The following is a 22,109-nucleotide window of genomic DNA, read 5'->3' on the forward strand; positions in this document are numbered from 1 at the left end:
GAAAATGCATTAAATAGAACGATTGTGTATGGTTCTAAGGATTTGATCCTTATAGGATACACAGACTTTGATTTTCAGACCTCTAATGTTTTCTTGCAATTGTTATGCACAATCCAATACAAGTTTAACATGCTAGTTGAAGTCTAAAACCCTCTCTCTCGAGCAAGAATAAAAATATTTGATCAATCAAATGGTGATCAAGCATTCAATTGCAAAAGCACAAACATGAAAAAAAAACTAATTCATACCAATCCAAAAACTTGAAATAATTCAACTAATCCCAATCACCACTTGTGTTTAAATAATATATGTCAATATGTTGTACAAATTCGTAAGGGAAAGAAAAAAAGAAGGGTAATAGAGTTGGTCGTCAATTTTAATCTATCGATGATACCACATCCGTTCTTCCTCTCGATTAATCTCCGACCAAACCCAAAATCAAACTCAGAATGAAGATCTTTTAGAAGAGTTGGTCGTCAACCAGTTTTTTCTTTCTTTCTTTCTTTCTTTCTTTCTTTTTTTTTTTGAAATGTGTGTGTATGTGTTTTTAAAATTGAAAACATGAGTTAACTCTAATCAAATTTGAACATTTGTCAGAATGAAGATTTTTAGGAGAGTAATATGTTCTTAAATGTAAAATGTTCTTCTTGATAACATATATGTTGTGGAAATTTCCTCGAACGTTGATGTTGGTCGTCACTTTATACCATTAAAAGATCCTTGTTATCATGTATATGGTATTACCTACTTCTAAGGTTCAACAAAATATAAATCAATACTTGAATAGTTCGTTATGAAAAAGGAAAGGGATGGTTGCAAATATAGACATTAGACCCAAAGTATTAACAGATATAACATAATGTAAAAAAAATTGCAAATATGGTCAAATTTAAGTAGTCAATCAGTGATAGACCATATTATCGATATGAGTTTATCAATGATAGATCATATCACTGGTAAGAGTCTATCAACATAGAAGTCTATCGCTGATAGACTTGTTTATATTCACATTTTTTTAAAAATAATGTTATACACTTGGTCATTATTTTTAAAAATGCTACCAATTGCAAATTACCCAAAAAGAAAATATCAATTTATATCTTGAAACTTTAATAGTTGTGTAAATTAAGATCCTTAAACGATCCTTAAACTAATAATTTTATAAAATTAAACCTAAATCTTTCACATATGTTTTAATCTGCATCATCACTAAAAATTTGTTATAATGAATCAATTTGTACAATTGACTAAGACTATATTTCAAAGTCATTCATGCATCTATTCTTTATAGATTTTTAGAATTCATCAAATATCAGATTAATGAAATGAATGATTGTCTTAATAAAAAAAAACAAAATGAACAACTAAAATAGACGCATGGATGTTTTTCAAAGAAAATTCAGTCTAAATTAATTCATTTATAGAAATTTAGAAGTTTAATTGATTAAATTATAAGTTTAGAGGTTTAAGTCTAAATTAATTTGTTTTCCAAAAGAATTTTTATAATATGATGGATAGTATTGATTCACCTTAACTATAAAAATGTAAAAAAACTATTATGAATATTGTAATAAAAAATAGATGCACATTATTTATTGTCCCAAATGCCATGTGTCACCATTCATGTTATCCACGTGCCTTGCTTGATGTACATGTAAGTCCACATTCTACTTGCCATTTTGCTAGTGTGAGATTTGGTGGATTTTAAAATGGGAAAATTCCACTTCTACTAATTTTCATGTTATCCAATTTTATGATTTTATTATTTTATTTTATAATTTTAGTTTTTATTTATTTATTATTATTATATTATATTTTTTATTTCCGTATTCTGGCTGCGCTCCTCATTTTGATAACAAAATCATCCATCAAATGTGTAAACTTTTTTTTTAATTTATTGTTATTATTATGATTATTTTTAAATTTAAATTAAATATTGAGTCCAAAAATCTCTTTTATTCTTCTGTTTTCCCTTTCCCTTTCCCTTCTCTTTCTTTCACCTTCTTTCGCCATTTCTTCCTCTCCCAGCTCTCTAACGTTAACCCGAAGGCAACCACCTGGCGGCGCGACACCCTCTTTTCCGGCGAGTAACGTACGACGACGGTGGCGCTGAACCAGATCTGCGTATCTGAAGATACCCTCGGTGTGACGCAACCAACGCCAAACTTCCTGTTTCAAAATTGCGCACCGTCGCGATCGTTCTTCATGCTAGATTTCGAATTCAAAGCCAATTGTCTACCGAAGTTTTCTGCAGCTTAATTGAGAAAATCCATGATGTGATTCCGGGATCCTGTGACATTCATTCCTTCTATCAAAACTCAATTGGATCCTTTTCCGCGGTCGATGACGAGGTTCTTATAAGCTTTGTCTTCGGATGCTAACTTATTTCATCCCATTCCTCCTCTTCCAATTGCCCACTTCTATTCTGATCCATTTCTATGTGGATCTTGCAACATCTCTTTTCTTGTATCAAATTTTCGTTTCTTGCATTATGTCATCATTGGTGTGAAGGAAATGTATTAATTATTTGTTGCATTCGATGACGTTGAAGCTCACTGGGGAAGCCCTCCACCCACGTTTCATATTTGCTAATTGTCAAATAAGTGTTACCTGCTAAATTTGGTTGATTTCGTAGTTACTCTTTATCTTTTATACTCAAGAAGCTTTTCTAGTTAATTGAATTCTTTCTCGTTATTTCTTTTTCAGTATTAGCTGGGGACTTCATGCGCTAGCATTAGTTGATTGAATTGTGGATCTATCGTGTGATCTTGAATGGCGTGGTTTAGTGGGAGGGTTTCTTTGAGTAACTTTGCGGATATTGCTGGTGCGGTAAATAAGCTCCAGGAGAGCGTGAAGAATATCGAGAAGAATTTTGACTCTGCTCTTGGGTTTGAAGAGAAGTCGGAATCCAGTAGTGATGGTAATGATACACTCTATGTTATGTTACAATTACCATTCGGTATTTTGATGAACATTTTTTTGTATAATATGTAATCCGAACAAAAGCTCAAACGATGCAGAAAACGGATTTTTCTGCTTAGACAGATTATTATGGAATGGTTAATGTGGTTAAATTTTAGTGATGAATGAATATCAAAGATAGTTTCATTCAAAATTCTTTTTCATGTGAAGTTGTGTACAATATGCTCTTTCCTATTGATCTGCTAGTGCTAGTGGAGCCACTATTTTGCTTGGAATAAACCACAAAAGGGACAAATTAGAAAAGTTGGCTGATAAATCTAACTGCCATAAAGCCAAGTTAGTTTTATTTTGTGGGTGTGTGTTCCTTGTTGTTCTTGCACTTCCATCATTAATCCACGATCCTTGGACTCAGGAATTAGTTAATGTCTTTACAAACATTGCCCGTTCTTTTTAGCCAGTTGTTTTTCATGTTCTCTTCATATGCTTGTAGCTCCTGGATTCTGGCAATCAGCTACTGAAGGGAAAGCACTCTTCGATCCAGTCAGGGCATTAATTGGGCAGCCTAAAACTGATGAAAGTGTTGTAGATGATTCCTCAAGTGAATCACAATCTTCACCAAGGCCCCTTGAAGTTGCGGAGGCATCAGAGAAACAGGACTCTTCACAGCTTCAATCTGATTTGAATGAAAAGGAAGACATTGAAACTGAGCAGTCAGTTTCTTCTTCTTCAAAGGAACCAACTGGTGGAAAATATGTTGAAGTGCCCACAGAAAAAGATGATGAAAGGCCAGACGTACAAAAGGAAAGCCAAGGAGAAGCAGAGTCTGAATCACCAGTCATGCCTATTGAAGTTCTTGGATCTTCTGTCCAAAATTATGAAGTATCAGATTCTTCTGTTGAAGCCAATCGTGAATCACCAAGAATGTCTGTTGAAAGTCCTGAACGGATTGCTGAAACCTCAGATTCCGTTCACAATCTGCAGCAGAAAGAGTTTTCAGAAGTGGAAACTTCCGAACATCCAGAGATAGATATCAAGTCAGGAGCAACTGATGTATATCAAGATGAAGGAAGTAATGAGCTGTTGGTTGAATCTCAGAGTTCTTTTGATGTGCATAGCAGAAGTATTGAACAAATATTGCTAGCAGATAGGGTAAATGAACCAATGGTTGAGGTAGAGAGTACTGATAAATTAGAAACAGAAGAAAAGGAGGCCTTAAAAACAATTCCACATATGGAAGCTGAGGCATTTGATGATAATCAGGGTGAAGGTGGTAGTGAAACTTCTAGCGTACATTCTGGTAGCACTGAGGTAAAAGAAGGTCCTCGTGAAGTTTCTGCAAGTGAATTGTCCAATGCCCCTTTTTTTGATGAGGCTTCTCAGCGAATTTCTAGTTCAGATTCTCATGAAAGTGATACAATGATCAAGGCAAATGAAACGGGACAGCACCCCAAAGATAGTGAGAAAGAAACTAAAGAGGGAGGTTTGAGTTCAGAGGCAAATATACCTATTCATTTAGATTCTATGCATGAACTAGAGAAGGTGAAGAGTGAGATGAAAATGATGGAAACAGCATTGCAAGGTGCAGCAAGACAAGCTCAGGTACTTGATGTGGCATAACATTACCTACAACCTTGTAGGTAAAGATACTCTCGACCAAGAGGTCTGAGATTTGAATTCCCCCATCCCTTCATGGTTCTCAAAAAAGATTCTTATTGAGCCTAAAGTTTTTTCCATGGTTATTCTTGCTATTGAAAAATGACTAGATTTGACTGAGCAGTGAGCAATAAATAAGTAGAGATTAGATTGTGTGGGGCACTCACCGTAGAAGTAATTTTGAATGTTTCTTCCCTTATATTCCTCTCTCTTGTAAAGTTATATTCTGACTTCTTGCAGGCAAAGGCAGACGAAATTGCGAAATTGATGAATGAAAATGAGCATTTGAATACTGTGATTGAGGAATTAAAGGTATTTTGTTTATATTTTCATATCAAGCAATCAAGATGTTAATTTTTCATCCTTCTTTGAGTGGGTAGTGGTGGTGGTTGATAGAGGAAGGACCCATATAAAATTGTACTTAACACAATCTTAATTCTGATTATTTTCTGCCTTGCCTTCCTTCCACTACTTTGACATATCAAATCATGTTCTCACTATGGTGTAAACCAAAAGGAAGATCTTTATTTATAGGAAAATCTTGGGGGGGAGGGGGTGGTCAAAAACGCATAACGAACTAACAAGTAAACTAACCGGCTAACAAACTAACCAACTGCTAACTATAAACTAGAACTTGTCTCTATAATTAATTTACAAATATTCCTATATCATTACATATTTTTTCCCTTTTGAAACCGTGGATAGAAAAACTCTCTCAACAATTGAATATATTGGAGGCATATTACAATTTTTTTTTCAAATTTCTTCTATTTCTTTTCTTCTTTTTTTTTTTTTTTTTTTTTTTTGGGGGGGGGGGTGGTTGGGTTGTTACATTTATGCATTAATTGACCTGTTTTCCTGCATGTTAGTTCCTGCCACTTCAAGTTTCTCCCTTAAACAAACTCATCTGAATTTTATTATTAAACCTTGGTTGGGCCTATTTTCTTCACTTGAGAATATTCTTTTGCCAATATGTTGTCATCTCATCACTCAATTACCAACTGTAAGAGGTACTGTACAAATGTTTAACATATTTTACACGGTACAAACTAATTTTCCCTTCATCTCTGCCCCTGTGTACAGAGGAGATGATGAAATATCTGTTACTGACGTTCCTCATTAATGATACAGAAAAAATCAAGTGATACAGAAATTGAATCATTGCGAGAGGAATACCATCAGAGAGTCTCAACTCTTGAAAAGAAGGTTTTTCTTTTCTTTTCATATTACTTTTCCAACATCTTCTGCATGAAATTTGCTCTTCATCTTACTACAGTTTGAGATTTTTAAAAGCTTTTTGTTTTCATCATCCTTACACATTTCTTTCAAATGGGCCTGATTTATGAAGTTTGAACTCCAATTGATGGCATCGACCATAAGTTCAGAGTTCTACCAAGCATAAATGGAGTTTTGGTAGTTGGTACATGTTGATTTACTTAAATCACTTTCTAGGTGAAATTTAGCAACTGTTTAAGAAAATGAAGTGAATGAGTGTGAATTATATTTTTATTTTATTTCTCTTGAGTGATATCGAAAGCTTTTGTATCCTAACATTGCAGGTATATGCTCTTACTAAGGAGAGGGATACACTTAGGAGGGAGCAAAGTAGAAAAAGTGACGTGGCTGCTCTTTTGAAGGAAAAAGATGAAATAATTAATCAAGTTATGGCAGAAGGTGAGGAAATTCGTAGTAGATCTCATGTATGCCTAGTGGTATTTTATTTCTTCCAATTTCTGCAGAAATGAAATTTTTCTTAAACCAAAAAATTTTCTTTGAAATAAAAATGTATTGTTGCTTTTCTAATTGGGTGGATTGTTAGGGAATAAGATGTCCGCTGTCTGAATGTTGCATTCTCTCAGCCTCGGTCATTTTGATTTGAAATATTTATACCTAATAGGATAATGCATGTAAGAGTGTCTAAGTAGGAAGTTTATCTTTCTATGTGACTAACCATGTAAGATATTTGTCTACCAACCAGGCGAGGAGCTTTCAAAGAAGCAGGCTGCTCAAGAATCTCAGATCAGGAAATTAAGGGCCCAGGTATGCTTTGGTTCACTTTCACTGAGTTTTTTGGAAACAAATTATATTACTCAGATGAATATTAATTTAATTGGTTTCTGGAGGCTAGATCAGAGAGCTTGAAGAAGAGAAGAAGGGATTAATTACCAAGCTTCAGGTAACTGAATTGTCAGGTTCCTTAAAGATAAACATTGAATTAGATTTCATTGGCTGACGAATGATGTTAAAAATGTCTTTGGGCCTGCACTATCAGATTTCTTTAGTATGTTTTTAGAATATTTTTCATTAGTTATGGTGGAGGAACAGAAAGTTCCATTTGGATTTTTATCTTTGCAGAATTTATGGTTTGTTGCACCTATCATTTGAAAAAAAGTCATTTCTCTTGCATCTTATCCTTTGATTACAGGTGGAAGAAAACAAAGTAGATAGCATCAAGAGGGACAAAACTGCTACAGAGAAGTTGCTGCAAGAAACAATAGAAAAGCACCAAACAGAACTAGCAGCACAGAAAGAGTACTATACAACTGCCTTAACTGCTGCTAAGGAGGCTGAAGCACTAGCAGAGGCACGTGCAAACAGTGAAGCGAAAACTGAGCTAGAATGTCGTCTTAGGGAGGCTGAGGAACGTGAAACAATGCTAGTTCAGACACTTGAAGAATTGAGACAAACTTTAAGTAGAAAGGAGCAGCAGGTTTTGTTTTTTTGTTCCTCTAAAAAGTTTTCATTGTAGGAAAATGAGCTTATTAAGAAATTGCAGAGTCAGATGACTTATCATTAACTTCTCTGCAGGCTGTCTTTAGAGAAGATATGCTTCGTAGGGACATCGAGGACCTTCAAAAGCGTTACCAAGTATGTGGCACTTCCTATTTCAGTGCTAGTTCTGACTTCTCTGGACTTGGCTTCTGGAAAAGATAAAGGGAAAATGTTGGAAATAATCTTGTGACCTTACTTTATTTATATCTTGGTGGTCATTCTTTTACAGGCAAGTGAGCGGCGCTGTGAGGAGTTGATCACTCAAGTCCCCGAGTCTACAAGGCCTCTTTTGAGGCAGATTGAAGCAATGCAGGCTAGTACATCTTAGAATGTATTTGGAGATCTTATGTTTTTCTCTATACGTCCAAGTCAGGCTAGTGGACTTCATTCTTAATCTCTTGTCATGATAACAGGAAACAACTGCTAGAAGGGCAGAAGCGTGGGCTGCTGTTGAAAGAACTCTTAACTCCAGGCTTCAGGTTGCTTTGGATTTATTCTGGGCTATGTACTGTTTGTGCAGCATATATACATGTCTACTGAATTTTTATTGAATGCACAGGAAGCAGAAGCCAAAGCTGCTGCTGCTGAAGAAAGAGAGCGATCTATAAATGAACGCTTGTCCCAAACCTTATCTAGGATTAATGTTCTTGAGGCGCAGGTTCTTATTGTTAATGATCATTTCATCTTTCACCTTGACCTTTCAAATATTACCTTACATCAGAATTGTATTTAGGTTTCATGCCTTAGAGCAGAACAGACTCAATTAAGCAAAACCCTTGAAAAGGAGAGACAGCGAGCAGCTGAAATCAGGCAGGAATATCTTGCAGCAAAAGAGGAAGCTGACACTCAAGAGGGTCGTGCAAGCCAACTTGAGGAAGAAATCAGGGATATTAGAAGGAAACACAAGGAAGAGTTGCAAGAGTCTCTGAGGCATAGGGAGCTGCTGCAGCAGGTATTGGTTCTTATACGAACTTGTAACTCCTTTAACCTATGAAGTACAGACTCGTCTATTAATGGACGTTTCCATAGGAACTTAAGTGCACATCTGGGATATGAACACACCTTGGACATAAATCCAACGTGCAACGCACTTGAACATAGTTTGGCCTGACTTGTATGTCACACCATATCTCTGGACGCACCAATATGCATTGTTGTTTTGAAAGAAAATGTTATATGTAAATATTGACACTCTTGGACACCTAGATAAACTAAGACACTTCTTGGATAAGAAATAAACCATTTATTGACATAGGCCTCCACCCCAAAAGCAAAACAACTTTCACCATGATATTTTGGTTTATCTTTTAACATATCTCACATTTGTTAAATGTTGAAAATTGTTTACATGGAAATTTTTTTTCCCCATTTTAGTTAATATTTTTTATTCGTGGGGTTTGTGCCATGTGTTTGCCTATGTTTTCATGTGGTTTTACCTATTTTCAGTTTTTTTCCAGTAAAATATGTTTCTGTTAATCATTTCCACTAATCTCTAGAAAGGAGTTCAAGTAATCAAATAGAAGATGCCAGGTCCTTGTTGCAGATTAGGGTATCATACACTTTAGTTGTCACTGATATAATCATGTCCTTTCTCTGACCTACTAGATATCTAGAATTCAAACCAAATTTCTGGTGTTAAGTTTGCTTAAGAGTTGTCTATTTTACTTGCTATGCTGGGAGGGGGGACATTTTATCAGCTGTTGCGGGGGAGTTTAATTACCACTCAGCTTCTACATAAATTGTCTGTTACAGCATATGATTGTTTTATTCAAGGCTTGAAAATTTTGCTTTCATTTGATCTCTGATAGGAGATTGAAAAGGAGAGAAGTGCCAGATTGGATTTGGAGAGGAAAGCTCATCTCCACTCTGCTGCCGTGGCTGATCATAGTCCCATAAAAAGCCATAATTCAACTTTTGAAAATGGTATGGTTCTTTGCTTCGATGACATTTTTTTTCAGGGTGTATTGCCTTATACTGTTATGCATGCAGGTGACTTGGCACGTAAGCTCTCAAGTTCCAGTAGCCTAGGAAGCATAGAGGAAAGCTATTTTCTTCAAGCGTCTTTAGGGTCATCTGAAAGTTTATCTGATAGGAAAATCACTGGGGAAGTAGGCATGAGTCCATACTATATGAAGAGCATGACTTCTAGTTCTTTTGAGGCTGCTCTTCGTCAGAAGGAAGGAGAACTTGCATCTTATATCTCCCGATTGGTTTGTCATTTTAATACCTTGGAACACTTCAATTCATACATGTCACAACTTTTAATTTATAGGAAATGACTTAGTTCTGGTAGGTTTGGTCTTCAAATAGTTTACTGGTCTGTATATTTTAGGAATCTCATTAAATCTTAACATGATTTTACATGATCAGGTTTAAATTGTTATAACTTCTAATTTGTAGGGAATAAATTGTTGCAAATTGAAGTTCAGGTGTATTTTATCCAGTATTCTAAATTCTAATTAGGTAGTGTTGTGGACCTGGGGTAGTAAAGATTAGAGTTTAGTGCATTTCATGCTCCTTTCTTGGGAAGGGGTTTTATAAATATTAAGAACACCCTCTTCCAATAGTTCAAACTTTAGCTCTATTTTCATTTGTTTGCTTGGTTCTTTTTCTTTAAACCAGAAATCAATAGAATCTATCCGTGACTCTCTTGCTGAGGAGCTAGTGAAGTTAACCTCACAGGTTGGTATTGACCCATTACACGATATTCTCTTTATGCCAATGAGCTTGATGTGACTTGACGTGTGTATTAATTCTTTTGATGCACAGAGTGAGAAGTTAAGGGCAGAGGCCAGTATGTTACCAGGCATACGTGCAGAACTTGAAGCGCTAAGAAGAAGGCACTCTGCTGCACTAGAGCTTATGGGAGAACGTGATGAGGAGGTACTAACAAATCTCTTACTATGTGGAAGATTAAATGGATTGGACATTTGGTGAAAGCGCACTGCTTTCTCCTCCCCTTTTAGATTAGATTATCCTATTGTTATTGATAGATGTTCAGTTGGATTGAGAATATTATTTTTTTAAAAAAAGTTGTTTGAAATTCATGTTAATTTCATCAAGCCACCTGAGCGTGGAATCACTAAAATGAACAAAAGTATTAGATTGCATCAACCAGGCAAGGCTAAAATTTTTGGCCATTGAGGCCCTATCTATGCATCAGTTTCTAAATGTCCAATGCTCCCAAAAGAGACTGGAATTCACTTGCCGTTGAAGGTTCATTGGAGTTGTCTTGTTACTGCTGTTTAGGAGCAGTGTTACTGTATTCGCGTAGGGTTTAAAACTCGGTGTTGGCTATGTTTGCTAGAGGTGAGCTGGTTGGCCAAAACTTGGTGCTAGATATCTGTTTCGGAATTAAACAATGAAGGGCCAGACATGTCCGAGTATAGATATGCATTCAGTCTCTGAATTTGAATTTGGGACTGGATTTTATTCGTGAAGTTTTTGTGATATTTTATATCTACCTTTTTTAAGTTTTCTAGCGAATCAATACCACATCATTAGTTGGAGAGTGCATTTGGTTGTGGAAATGTTTTCATAATGAACTAAATATCCATCACTAGCGACCGAGTTTTTTCCAATACAAGGACATACACCTAATTAAGTACAATTAATTGCTGGTGCAGCTGGAGGAACTTCGTGCAGATATTGTTGATTTGAAGGAGATGTACAGAGAACAAGTAAACTTGCTTGTGAACAAGGTATTTAGTTCACCACAATTTTGTATGACTTTACTTAAATAGGATCTGTTCTACAACCTTGTCCTCGAATTCTAAGTTCACTACAATTTTGCAATACAAAAGGCTTTATTGTTCCTAATCTTTCTCCACTCTCTTGCAGATTCAGATAATGAGTTCATCAATGGGTACAGCCTGAGAAGTAACTTCGTATAGCACAACAACGCTATACGAGTCGTTGAAACTCGGCCATTGGTATTGAGATGGGTAGTATTAAGATTTTGTGTATGTACTGAACAGTATATACTTGAAACAGAGCTGATCTTTTTGAAAGTGTTACATAATTCCCAACAGCATTGTAATTTTACAGTATACCTTCGTTTTTAGTGTACTTGTTACAGCATTGAGTTATGGTTTCACAGCTTGAATAAGATTCCCATTTTGCCCTTACCAAAAGTTGATTCTTCAATAACAAATCGAGGGGAGAGATTTGGAAATGGGAACCTCACTGTAGCTTTTGATGGGGGAATCAAGATATTAGATTTATGAAGCTGCGTAATCAGATCAAGTAAAATCCAATTGGGGAAATAATTTGATCTATGAATACTGTTGTTCTAGTAAAGATTGTAAATTACAAGTTTGATTGTTGAGGTTTCAAGGTTGTCTAATGAATTCCTATTATAAATATAGTTAAAAAGTGTTTTAACGGATTTCTAAGATATGGTTTGATAATCTATTTCGTTTTTGGTTTTTGGAAAGTAGCATGGTATCAAACTCAGTTTCTTGTTTTTTAAAAACATGTGTTTCTTTTTATTAAAAAACATTTGTGTTTCTTTTATTTTTTTAAGTGAATTTCATAACGTAATTGTTTTAAATGAAAAAATTATTAGATATATTTTTAAATGTAGCAAAATATTACTTTCTATTGTCGATAGACAATGACATTTTACTATATTTATAAATAAAATAACTTATTTTTCTATATTTAAAAAGAATTCATCATGCATTTTTCAGGCTTAAAAATATATAATTATTTAGACTTTTTTCTCAGATTTATTCTGTTTTTATAGTATTAATTTTGTAAATAATTTAGGATTAAGTTATATTTTATCTGAATCTATGTTCTTAATTATGTTTAAATCCATGGGACACTTTAGACCATTATTTTAATTAAAAAAAAATCATTTTTTGCATTTAGCTACATTTATAAACAAAATATATTTTTTGAAATCAATGTTTAAATTTAGCAATCTGTCTCGTTGTCAAAAATAAAAATAAAAACAACTAAAACCTAGAATGATGGGATAAATAAAACTTAAAATCCAAATATATCTAAGACCGAGGAAATTAATAATATGTTTTTCATTGTCGAACTTTCAAATAAAAAGAAAATTTAGTCAAATTAAATCCTATAATGTCATATATTGCAAATACCTTTATGTTGGAGGAGAAATCTTAGTTAATCAAAACTTGTCACGTCATTATTTATCAAATTTTTTGGGACAATTCCAATTTTATTAGATTTGGGGCCAATTAAGAATTCAGTGTGCTTTCGAATTAAAATTTGGAGAAAAACTAAAAATGTTATGTATCTTCTTTCTTGTTATTTGATTACTATGATTGACGATTAATTCTGTACTCCTATCGTTAACTTGGTTAGAGATCCAATTGAAGTTAAAATTATAAATTGAATTGGGCTGAATAAATTAGAGACATTGGAGAAAATAGCAAAATTCATTAGTTCATCAAATGCAGAAATAATAAGATTTTTGATAAAACCTGTACCACTCATGTGAGGTCGACTTGTATAATATCGGATTTGCCTTTAATATGGTTGGCCAACAACAATAATGAATATAGTGTAATTGCTATAGCATGTATCAATTTTAAATAAAAATATAATGTAAATGAGTAAGCGTTAGTTATCAATGTCCAATCGAACGGATTTTGTAGAAAAAAAGTGGCACATCTTTTGCCAAGTTTGAATTTCGAATTGAAAGTTTTTTATCCGATTTGATTTGGTTCAAATTCATTCCAAATGAATCAATCTTGTTTTTTATATCTTCATTTAAATTTTAGTTTATAATAATTCTTTAAATTTCACATTTTCTTATTAATTTTTGGGCTACTTGCACTCATGACATTATCGAATGACTAAAATGTCTTCACAGTTAAAAATGTGAAACTGCATTTCATTATCATTTGATTATTATCTGAATGTCATATGATTACCATCTAATTGTCAATGATATTGATTGCTATTTGATTGTTTGATTACTGTCTGATTGTTATCTGATTCCTATCTTATACTGATTGCTAATGATAGTGATTTGCTATCTCGTTGTTATTTAATATTGATTATTAAGTGATTGCAAATAATACTGATTGCTATCTAATGACCTTACATTTTTTTTGTTAATTGTTAAGTAGTTTCTGATAATCATCTCATTATCTTCCATCTTTTGTCAATTATTAAGCAGTTTCAAATTACCCTCAGATTCTTATTTGATGGCCTTCCTAGTTAATTAGGGTTTAAACATTCAGAGTTTTTGTTAATTAGGGTTATCTTAAAGCTATCGTCATCTTGAAGCTATTATCAATCTCAATAGAATCCGATATGTTATTTATTCTTAAAATTCGGCATGAATAAATCTAGGGATAAATCTATTTAATATAGATTATAAAGAATTTTGTCTTGCTCATACATATATTACCAGTACATTTACTGAGCCAATTTAATAAAATTTAATAAAACTTCAACTCTGATTTTGTTGGCTTATATTTTTTAATACTCAAAGCTCTAAAAAAGGAAAAAAAAAATAGAATTATAGTTTTTAGCCTCCAAATTCTCTTTCACCATTAGCCAATTTAATAAAATTGCCCCCAACAAATTTGAATTGACAAAAAAAAAAATAATAAAAAAAACAATAAAATTGTCACATCAAATGCCTTTCATTTGGCAGCGATTGAAAGCAATTGAGAAACTGATTTTATTCACAAAAAACCAATCGGAAGAAAAAGAACAAAAATAAAACAAAAACAACACCACATTTCAATCAATCGGTTGAAAATGAAGATGAAGAGGAGAAGCCAGAAATTGTGAACGCCGGAGAAGTTTCCGACCGAATTTCATGGATATCACCATTGCAGGCTTTGTCGTCGTCGAACGTAGAAAACGATTACGTTGCCTGGAGAATGCTCGCGAATGGAAGAAGCGAGAATGGTGGAGGAGAAAAATAAGGAATTACTGCTTACGTTGGTTAGAATGATAAAATTAGAATATGAAAACAAATGAAAAATAAGAATTTGAATCTTTTGCTATATATACAAAATCAACAACTTCACTCCCATGGTTGCCAAATAGCTAAACTATTTTGACACCCATTATAATTTTCCTTTTTTTTTAATTATTTTTAATTCTTATTAACATATTTAATTTCAACTGAGTTTTTATTCATTATTTTATAAATATTCTCATAAAACAAAGTGTATATTTCACCCAAATTTTTCATTGTAATTTTTATCACGTTTTATCACTTATCATCTTATTATATTATTATATCGTTTTAAAGTTTTGATATACACTTTGTTTGATCTCAACAAAATTATGTCTTTTTGACAAACGAGTAAGTGTTTACTTATTGTAATTATTGTTATTATTGAGCAAATCCGGATAAAATTAGTTTCAGGAGACTAAATTAAGATTTATTGAAAGTACAAAGATTAAAATTTGAGATTTGAAGTACAAGAATTAAATTTGAACAAACTCCAAAATGCAGAGATCAAATGATAATTTTACATCTATTCTAAAGGTAATCTGTTTGCACTAGATTTCTGAAAAAAATTAATTTGTTGAATTTGAACTTTGTATTCATATTTATTTCTTCAATATAGTGAATACAATCCTTAATACATAATCTTTTGATGCTTTCTCTCGAAAAGTAAATTTTAATCCTTATGCTTGTTGATCTTCTCGGATGATCGACCTTTGAGTTTGATGATCTTCTTGAAGGATCGACTGTGGACTTGTTGATCTTATTGATTAGTTTGGACCTATCTCTAGCTTGTTTATCGACTTTTACGAGCTTCTAGCTTGTTGGTCATCTTGGATCGACCTTTGGAGGTCCAATCTTCTAGTCTTTAAGCTTGAGAGCTAGAGAGCTTTGGTCTTCATAACTTCTCCCAAACTCTGAAGATGGATCTTCGTAACTTCTAAATATAAATGTTTAATTAACTTCTCTCAAACATTTATATTAAAATTTTTAATTAAAACAAAAATGTTTAAATATAACATAAAATTAGAGCTCATAACTTCTAAATATAAATGTTTAATTAAAACATAGTACTATATACCATGTAAAAACAAAAACGAGTAGAGAAACATCGGTAAGGTTAGTCAAAAGCTAGCATTGGTCATGTATGCAGCTTTCCACAATGTGAGAGTTTATGAACCTAACAAAAAAAAAAAAAAACTACAGTGGTTCGACCAGTTTGGTCTACATCCACTTAACCAACTTGAATTATTTTATCAATGAGCAATAAAGGAATTTACAATAAACGAAATCATCTGTAATTTCAATATCAATTGATATTGAGATTGCCTCTGAAAGTTGAGAACAACCTGCTGCAAAACAGCTTAAAACAGTGTGCTGCCTGCTTCTACAGGTAAACCACCAAACCCAGATCTGCAGCAAACCCAACACTGGCGTACCCACGCTGAAACTGGAACCCACCGAACACTAACGTGGAATTGGACCCCCCAGATCGGTCCGATCACCTACCCGTCACCACGCTCACGCCGCGGCACCCGAACCGGCAAACCCACGCTCACGGCTCCTCAACTTCGGACCAGACGACTGTGGCGCTCCCTCAGACGGCTGCCTACTTTCTTCAAGGCGGCCGCGCGTGTCCTATCTCCCAGGCGGCTGCTCCTCGGCCTTTTTAGTTCAGCCGGCTACTGCTCGAATGCTCCAGGCCGGCTGCTCTCTTTTATCAGCCAAGAGACACACGAAATTGGCCCTAATTTTGGAGAAGATGGAATAATTATAAAATTGCCACAGCCCATAATTACCAGAATACCATTGGGCTTTTAAATTCACCAAAAACCCAAAAACCCACTTAAACACCTTGTTATTTTCTACAAATCTCTCTCATAACAAGAATATTTAAGTGAACCAGTTCAACATCTTTCTGGGCCACAAATTTTCTGATAAAATGAAATTTGACATTGATATGCTTAGACCGTTCGTGATGAGATGGATTCTTCATAAGATGAATAGCACTCTGGCTATTATAATGGATGATAGGAATGAACTCCTGCGACAACAACTCACTAACTATCATTTTCAACTACACTGCCTCTTTCACAGTTTCACCTACTGACATATACTCTGACTCAGTAGTAGACAAAGCAACAACTGACTGTAGAGCAACCTTCCAATTGACCACATTACCAAACAAACGAAAAATATGACCTGATAGAGACCTTCTTTTGTCAAGGTCTGCAGCGTAATCTGCATTTGTGAAGCGATTTTATCACAATCCCTACTAAAATACAATGATACATTGACATTACCTTTCAAATATCGAAGCACCCATTTAACTGCATTTCAATGCTCCTTCCCAGGATTTGACATAAACCTACTAATCATACTCATAGCATATCCAAAGTCAGGCCTAGTATAAATCATCAAATACATAATACTTCCAACAACAGTACAATAGGGAATATTAGCAATCTCTAACCTTTCTTGTTCAGTAACAGAATACTGAGACGAAGAAAGCCTAAAATGAGATGCTAAGGGTGTCGAAACTGCCTTACAACCAGACATATTTTACTTTTCAAGCAGTTTATGCACATAACTCTCTTGCGAAATGGTTAACAAACCTTTCTCCTTATCTCTTTTCACATCCATGCCTAGGATCCTTTTCAGTTCACCTAAATATTTTATCTCAAATTCACTACTCAACCGTTTCTTGAGATCACATATTTCAAAATAATCCTTAGATATCATAATCATATCATCTACATATAGAAGTAGATAAGTATATGTACCTTTCTGAGATAGTTCCCAGTACACGCAAGCATCATACGAGATCTTGTGAAACCCTTGCTTCAGAATAAAGGTGTCAAACCTGATATACCACTGTCTTGGCGATTGCTTCAGTTCATAGATGGACCTGTAAAGACGACAAACCATGTCTTCCTTTCCTTTCACCTCATAGCCCTTAGGTTGAGCCATGCAGATCACTTCCTCCGATTCACCATGAAGGAAAGCTGTGGTGACGTTCATCTGCTCAACAAACATATAAAAGTGAACAACAATAGATAAAATTAATCGAGTGGACGAATGCCTCACCACCGGAGAGAAAATCTCATGAAAGTGAACTTCCTCCTTTTGAGTGTAGCCCTTGACTACCAGTATAGCCTTATACCTAGGCTTGTTGTCACCTCTTATACCTGGTTTGATTTTATAAATCCACTTTGACTGAATGAGTTTCTGATTAGGAGGCTTTGGAACCAATGACCATGTCTAATTCTTCTGCAATGAAAACAACTCTGCTTCCATAGCATCCTTCCATTGTTCCTTTGAATCAGATACAATAGCCTCCTCAAAAGTAAGAGGCTCTGCTTCAATACTGTCAGTTGCACAAGTAAGAGCATAAGCAACTAAATCAACATAACCATACCTCGTAGAAGCCTGCCTCACCTGTTGAGGCCTGTCACGATTAAGCTGATAGTTCTGTAGGTCACTACTACTTGAGCTTTCTTCACCAAAAGCTCTCTCATCAATCAAAGTTCTTTGTAATTGAGGCTGTCTATCATCAGAATTGGATGACTGATCACTGGATTCACCTGAACTAATTGATGTTCGTGCTTTAGAATCAATTCTAACCTCTGCCTCAACCTGATTAACTGTCTGCTGTTTCTGCTGCTCTTTGACACGAAATGGCATCTCTGTTTCATTAAAGGTCACATCTCTACTAATAATACATTTATTTCTGCCCTCTTCCAAGCACTAAAGTTTATATCCTTTAACACCCCGAGGATAGCCAATAAACATACATTTCAGTGCTATCTTATTCAGCTTCCTTTCCTTAACATGAGCATAAACTGAACATCCAAACACTCTGAGATGATCCAAGCTTCGAGCTTTTCTTGTCCATATCTCCTGAGGAGTCTTTAGGCCTAAAGCGAAAGATATACTTCTATTAATAGGATAACAGGCTGTTTGGGCAGCTTCCCCCCAAAACTTCAAGGGTAATGAAGTATTTGTCAAGAGACATCTTGTACGCTCCATAATTGTTCTGTTGAACCTCTCAGCTAAATCATTATGCTGTGGAGTGTACGTAACAGTGAAATGCCTTGTAATTCCCTCAGATTTGCAAAATTTATCAAATTTGTGATTCACAAATTCTAAACCATTGTCTGTACTCAGATACTTTACCTTCTTGCCTGTCTGGTTTTCAACTTGCTTTTTCCATTTAAGAAATTTCCCAAAAGCTTCATCCTTCTGTTTTAGTGGATACATCCACACCTTTCTTGAAAAGTCATCAATGATCGACATAAAGTATCCCGAACCTCCCATAGAAAGTACCTTTATAGGACCCCACAAATCTAAATGAACATAATCCAAAATTCCTTTGGTAAAATGCTTCCCTTTCCTAAACTTCACTCTGGTAGACTTTCCCATTATACAATGTTCACAAAATGGGAATTCAATGTCTTTAACTTCTTCAAGCAAACCTTGTTGTGAAAGAGCTTGAAGACCTCTTTCACTCACATGAGCTAGTCTGTTATGCCATAACATAGGCTTATCTGTTTCTTTCCCAGATGCAATAGCAACACTACCTGAAACTGTAGTACCCTCTAACACATAAAGACCATTCCTCAATGACCCCTTTACCTTAACCAAAGAACCCTTGATAACCTTCAAAACTCCATTCTCAGATTTATAGGAATAACCCGTTCTATCTAATTCACCCAGAGAAATTAGATTTCGTTTGAGTTCTGGAACATACCTTACATTTGTAAAAATTCTGATCATTCCATCATGTCTTGTAATTCGATCTGACCCAATTCCTTTTACATCACAAGCACCATTATCACCAAGCAAAACTGTTCCCCTATCATTTTCCTAAAAGTGAATCAAGAAATCCCGAGTAGGAGTCATGTGAAACGTGCACCCTGAATCCATGATCCAAGCATTCTGAATGTCCCTGTTGGACACCATCAAAACCTCTGCTGAATCATACCCATCAGTAACATTTGTTGCACTATAATCCCCTGTATGCTTGCTACTTGATGCATCCTTGCTCTTATTCAAATGGAAATTTTTTCTAAAATGTCCTTCTTTATGACATAGGAAACACTTTTTGGTTTTCCACTGCTTGATTTTCATCCGACATTTTCTCACCAATGTTATTGAGATCAACTAAATCTTCTGGAATTCATCTAAATTCTTTTCTAAGCCTTTACTTGAGTCCATCTTATATCCAAAAAATTTCTCTTTTAGATATAATTTATTTGGCAAGGACTTAGTCAAATAAAGACTTTCCAATTTCTTCCACAACTCCGCTGTAGTAGTGGCCTCATCTACTAGCCTAAGCATCCCATCTGACAAATACAAAATTATCGTCGAATAGGCCATCACATCCATATCCTTTTTTCAGCTTCTATATTGTTGGTGGAAGGTCATTTTCGTCTAAGATTTTTGCTACCTTTTGTTGTACTAGAATAGCTCTAATATTTTTCCTCCATAACCCAAAGTCATATTTTCCTCCATAACCCAAAGTCATATTTTCCATCAAATTTAATAACTTCGAACCATGTAGACATCGAATCCATCTGTCAAATTAATTCCAACAAAAATATCCTTGAACAAAGAATATGCCAGCACACACTACCACACACCCTTCTTGGATCAACTGGTGCTCTGATACCACTTGTAAGAGTTTATGGACTTAACATAGATGACCAAACAGAATGCAAACAATCAGCAGAAAAAAAATCGAGAGCAGTAAAGAATACCAAGATATACAGTGGTTCGACCAGTTTGGTCTACATCCACTTTGAGAACCAACTTGAATTATTTTATTAATGAGCAATAAAAGAATTTACAAATTACAGATAATCAATAAAATTCCCAATCTATAATTTCAATATCTATTGATACCGAGAGCTCCGTGTCACAATCGCTCTTTCGGAAGCTTCTCTTAGCGATTGTGCGGCACTTGTTCCCGCCCACGAACAAGCCAGCCAACTCAAATACGGACTGCCGATGGCACACCGAGTGCCTCTTGCAACCTCCAACCCTATTTTAGGGAAAATGGTTTTAGAAAACGGGTTTAGAGAAAAGGTTTTCGTAAGAAGATTTGAGAGTGTGTATAAAGAAAGAAAGATTGTAGTAGACTAGAAAGCAATAAGCAACAACAACGGCTTTATAGAGTACTACTCTGGGTATGAGGAAGTGATGGTTAGTCTTATCCCCATATAGTGCATTCTGAACAAAAAGCCAACTGGCGCCCTTGCATATGCAAAAGGGTGAGTGGTCACTTACAATGAAAATGTAAAGAAAGCAAGCTAACTAAGCTAATACAATACAGGATATGAAAGTATGCTAGAAGGGGGTTGGATTGGGCATGCGCCCATGGGCAACAGGCCCTGGACAAGCATGATCGTTACATTCTCCCACACTTAATTGGTTGACGTCCTCGTCAACCGACCTTGTTCAAAACCTGCGATGGCTGGAGCTGCATTCTTCAAGTCTTCGGCCCGCTCCCAACTGATCTCTTCGTCGGGGAGATCCTTCCATTTCACTAAGAACTCTGTCAGTTCTCGTCTGGGTCTTCCAATACGGCGTGTACGTTTATCCAGGATTTGTGCAACTTCTTTCTCAGCAGAACTCTTCATCGTGACCGGTGGGCGCCTTAGCATGTTTCGCTATTCATCTTCGGGATCGGGATGATAGGGCTTCAGGATACTCACATGGATGACAGGATGAATCTTCATCCATGAGGGTAACTGAACCCTATATGAGGTTCTCCCGACCTTCTCAATTACCTCCACTGGACCTTCATATTTCCTTACTCGCCGTTGGTCTCTCTGGCCTCGGAAACGAAACTGTTCCGGTCGTAGCTTGATCAGGACCTTGTCCCCAGCTTGAAACTCAAGGACCCTCCGTTTCTTATCAGCCCACTTCTTCATCCTCTTTGATGCTCTTTCTAGGTAGGCGCGAGCAATCTCAGAGGTTTTGCTCCACTCTTTAGTGAAGTTATGTGCCTGAGGACTTTTGCCTGCATAAGGGTGGTCCACCAAGTGTGGCATGAGTGGCTGTCTGCCGCACACCACTTCGAAGGGCGTTTTTCCGGTCGCGGAACTCTGTTGGCTATTGAAGCTGAACTGAGCCACATCTAACAACTGGACCCAGTTCTTCTGTCTAGCGTCGATAAAGTGATGCAGATATTCCTCGAGCATACTGTTGAAGCGTTCTGTCTGACCGTCAGTTTGGGGATGATAGCTAGAGGAGATATTCAGTGATGATCCCAATATTCTGAACAATTCTGTCCAGAATGTCCCAGTGAATCTTCCGTCCCAATCGCTAACAATGCTCATGGCGACACCCCATAATTTCACAATGTGTTTGAAGAACAGTTGAGCAGTCATCACGGCTGTGCACATTTTCGGCGTTGGGACGAACGTGGCATATTTCGAGAACCGGTCGATGATAACAAGGACCGATTCAAACTCTCCCACCTTGGGCAAATTGGTGATGAAGTCGAGAGACACACTCTCCCACGGTCTAGAGGGCACAGGTAGGGGTTCCAACAGACCCGCTAATTTCGCCCTTTCAACCTTATCTTGTTGGCAGACAAGGCAAGTCTTGGTAAATTGCATGACATCATCTCGAAGACTTGGCCAATAGTAGCCTTGCTTCAGAAGGGCATAAGTCCTCTGCCAACCATTGTGTCCTGCCCACGGTGTGTCGTGACACTCCTTCATCAGCGACCTTCGTAACTCCCCGGATCTGGGGATGTAGAAGCGATTGCCTTTGGTGTATAGTAGATCATCTTCCACCCAGAACT

The 22,109-nt window shown here is 35.7% G+C and overlaps 1 protein-coding gene and 1 long non-coding RNA gene across 2 annotated transcripts; one reads left to right on the forward strand and one right to left on the reverse strand.

Moving 5' to 3' along the window:
- Positions 1 to 1,931: 1,931 nt before the first annotated feature.
- On the forward strand, positions 1,932 to 11,480 carry GC5 (golgin Putative 5). Its single transcript, XM_039045127.2, has 20 exons — positions 1,932 to 2,351; positions 2,707 to 2,920; positions 3,413 to 4,521; positions 4,816 to 4,887; positions 5,707 to 5,781; positions 6,135 to 6,249; positions 6,554 to 6,615; positions 6,704 to 6,751; positions 7,001 to 7,285; positions 7,384 to 7,443; positions 7,577 to 7,660; positions 7,761 to 7,826; positions 7,907 to 8,005; positions 8,081 to 8,299; positions 9,156 to 9,270; positions 9,337 to 9,557; positions 9,970 to 10,029; positions 10,117 to 10,230; positions 10,974 to 11,048; positions 11,188 to 11,480. The coding sequence occupies exons 2-20, from the start codon at positions 2,773 to 2,775 to the stop codon at positions 11,221 to 11,223; spliced, it is 3,063 nt and encodes a 1,020-aa protein (XP_038901055.1). The 5' UTR covers positions 1,932 to 2,351; positions 2,707 to 2,772; the 3' UTR covers positions 11,224 to 11,480.
- Positions 11,481 to 14,799: 3,319 nt separating this feature from the next.
- LOC150033540 (uncharacterized) lies at positions 14,800 to 16,190 on the reverse strand. The gene is made up of 2 exons (XR_016523951.1): positions 15,646 to 16,190; positions 14,800 to 15,236 (listed from the first exon to the last, which is right to left on the reverse strand). It is a non-coding gene; the product is annotated as an uncharacterized LOC150033540 (long non-coding RNA).
- Between the last annotated feature and the right edge of the window lie 5,919 nt (positions 16,191 to 22,109).

The sequence above is a fragment of the Benincasa hispida genome, chromosome 10 (assembly GCF_027475165.1).
Source record: "Benincasa hispida cultivar pf3 chromosome 10, pf3_genome.v1.1, whole genome shotgun sequence".
In the NCBI taxonomy this organism is placed as follows: domain Eukaryota; kingdom Viridiplantae; phylum Streptophyta; class Magnoliopsida; order Cucurbitales; family Cucurbitaceae; genus Benincasa; species Benincasa hispida.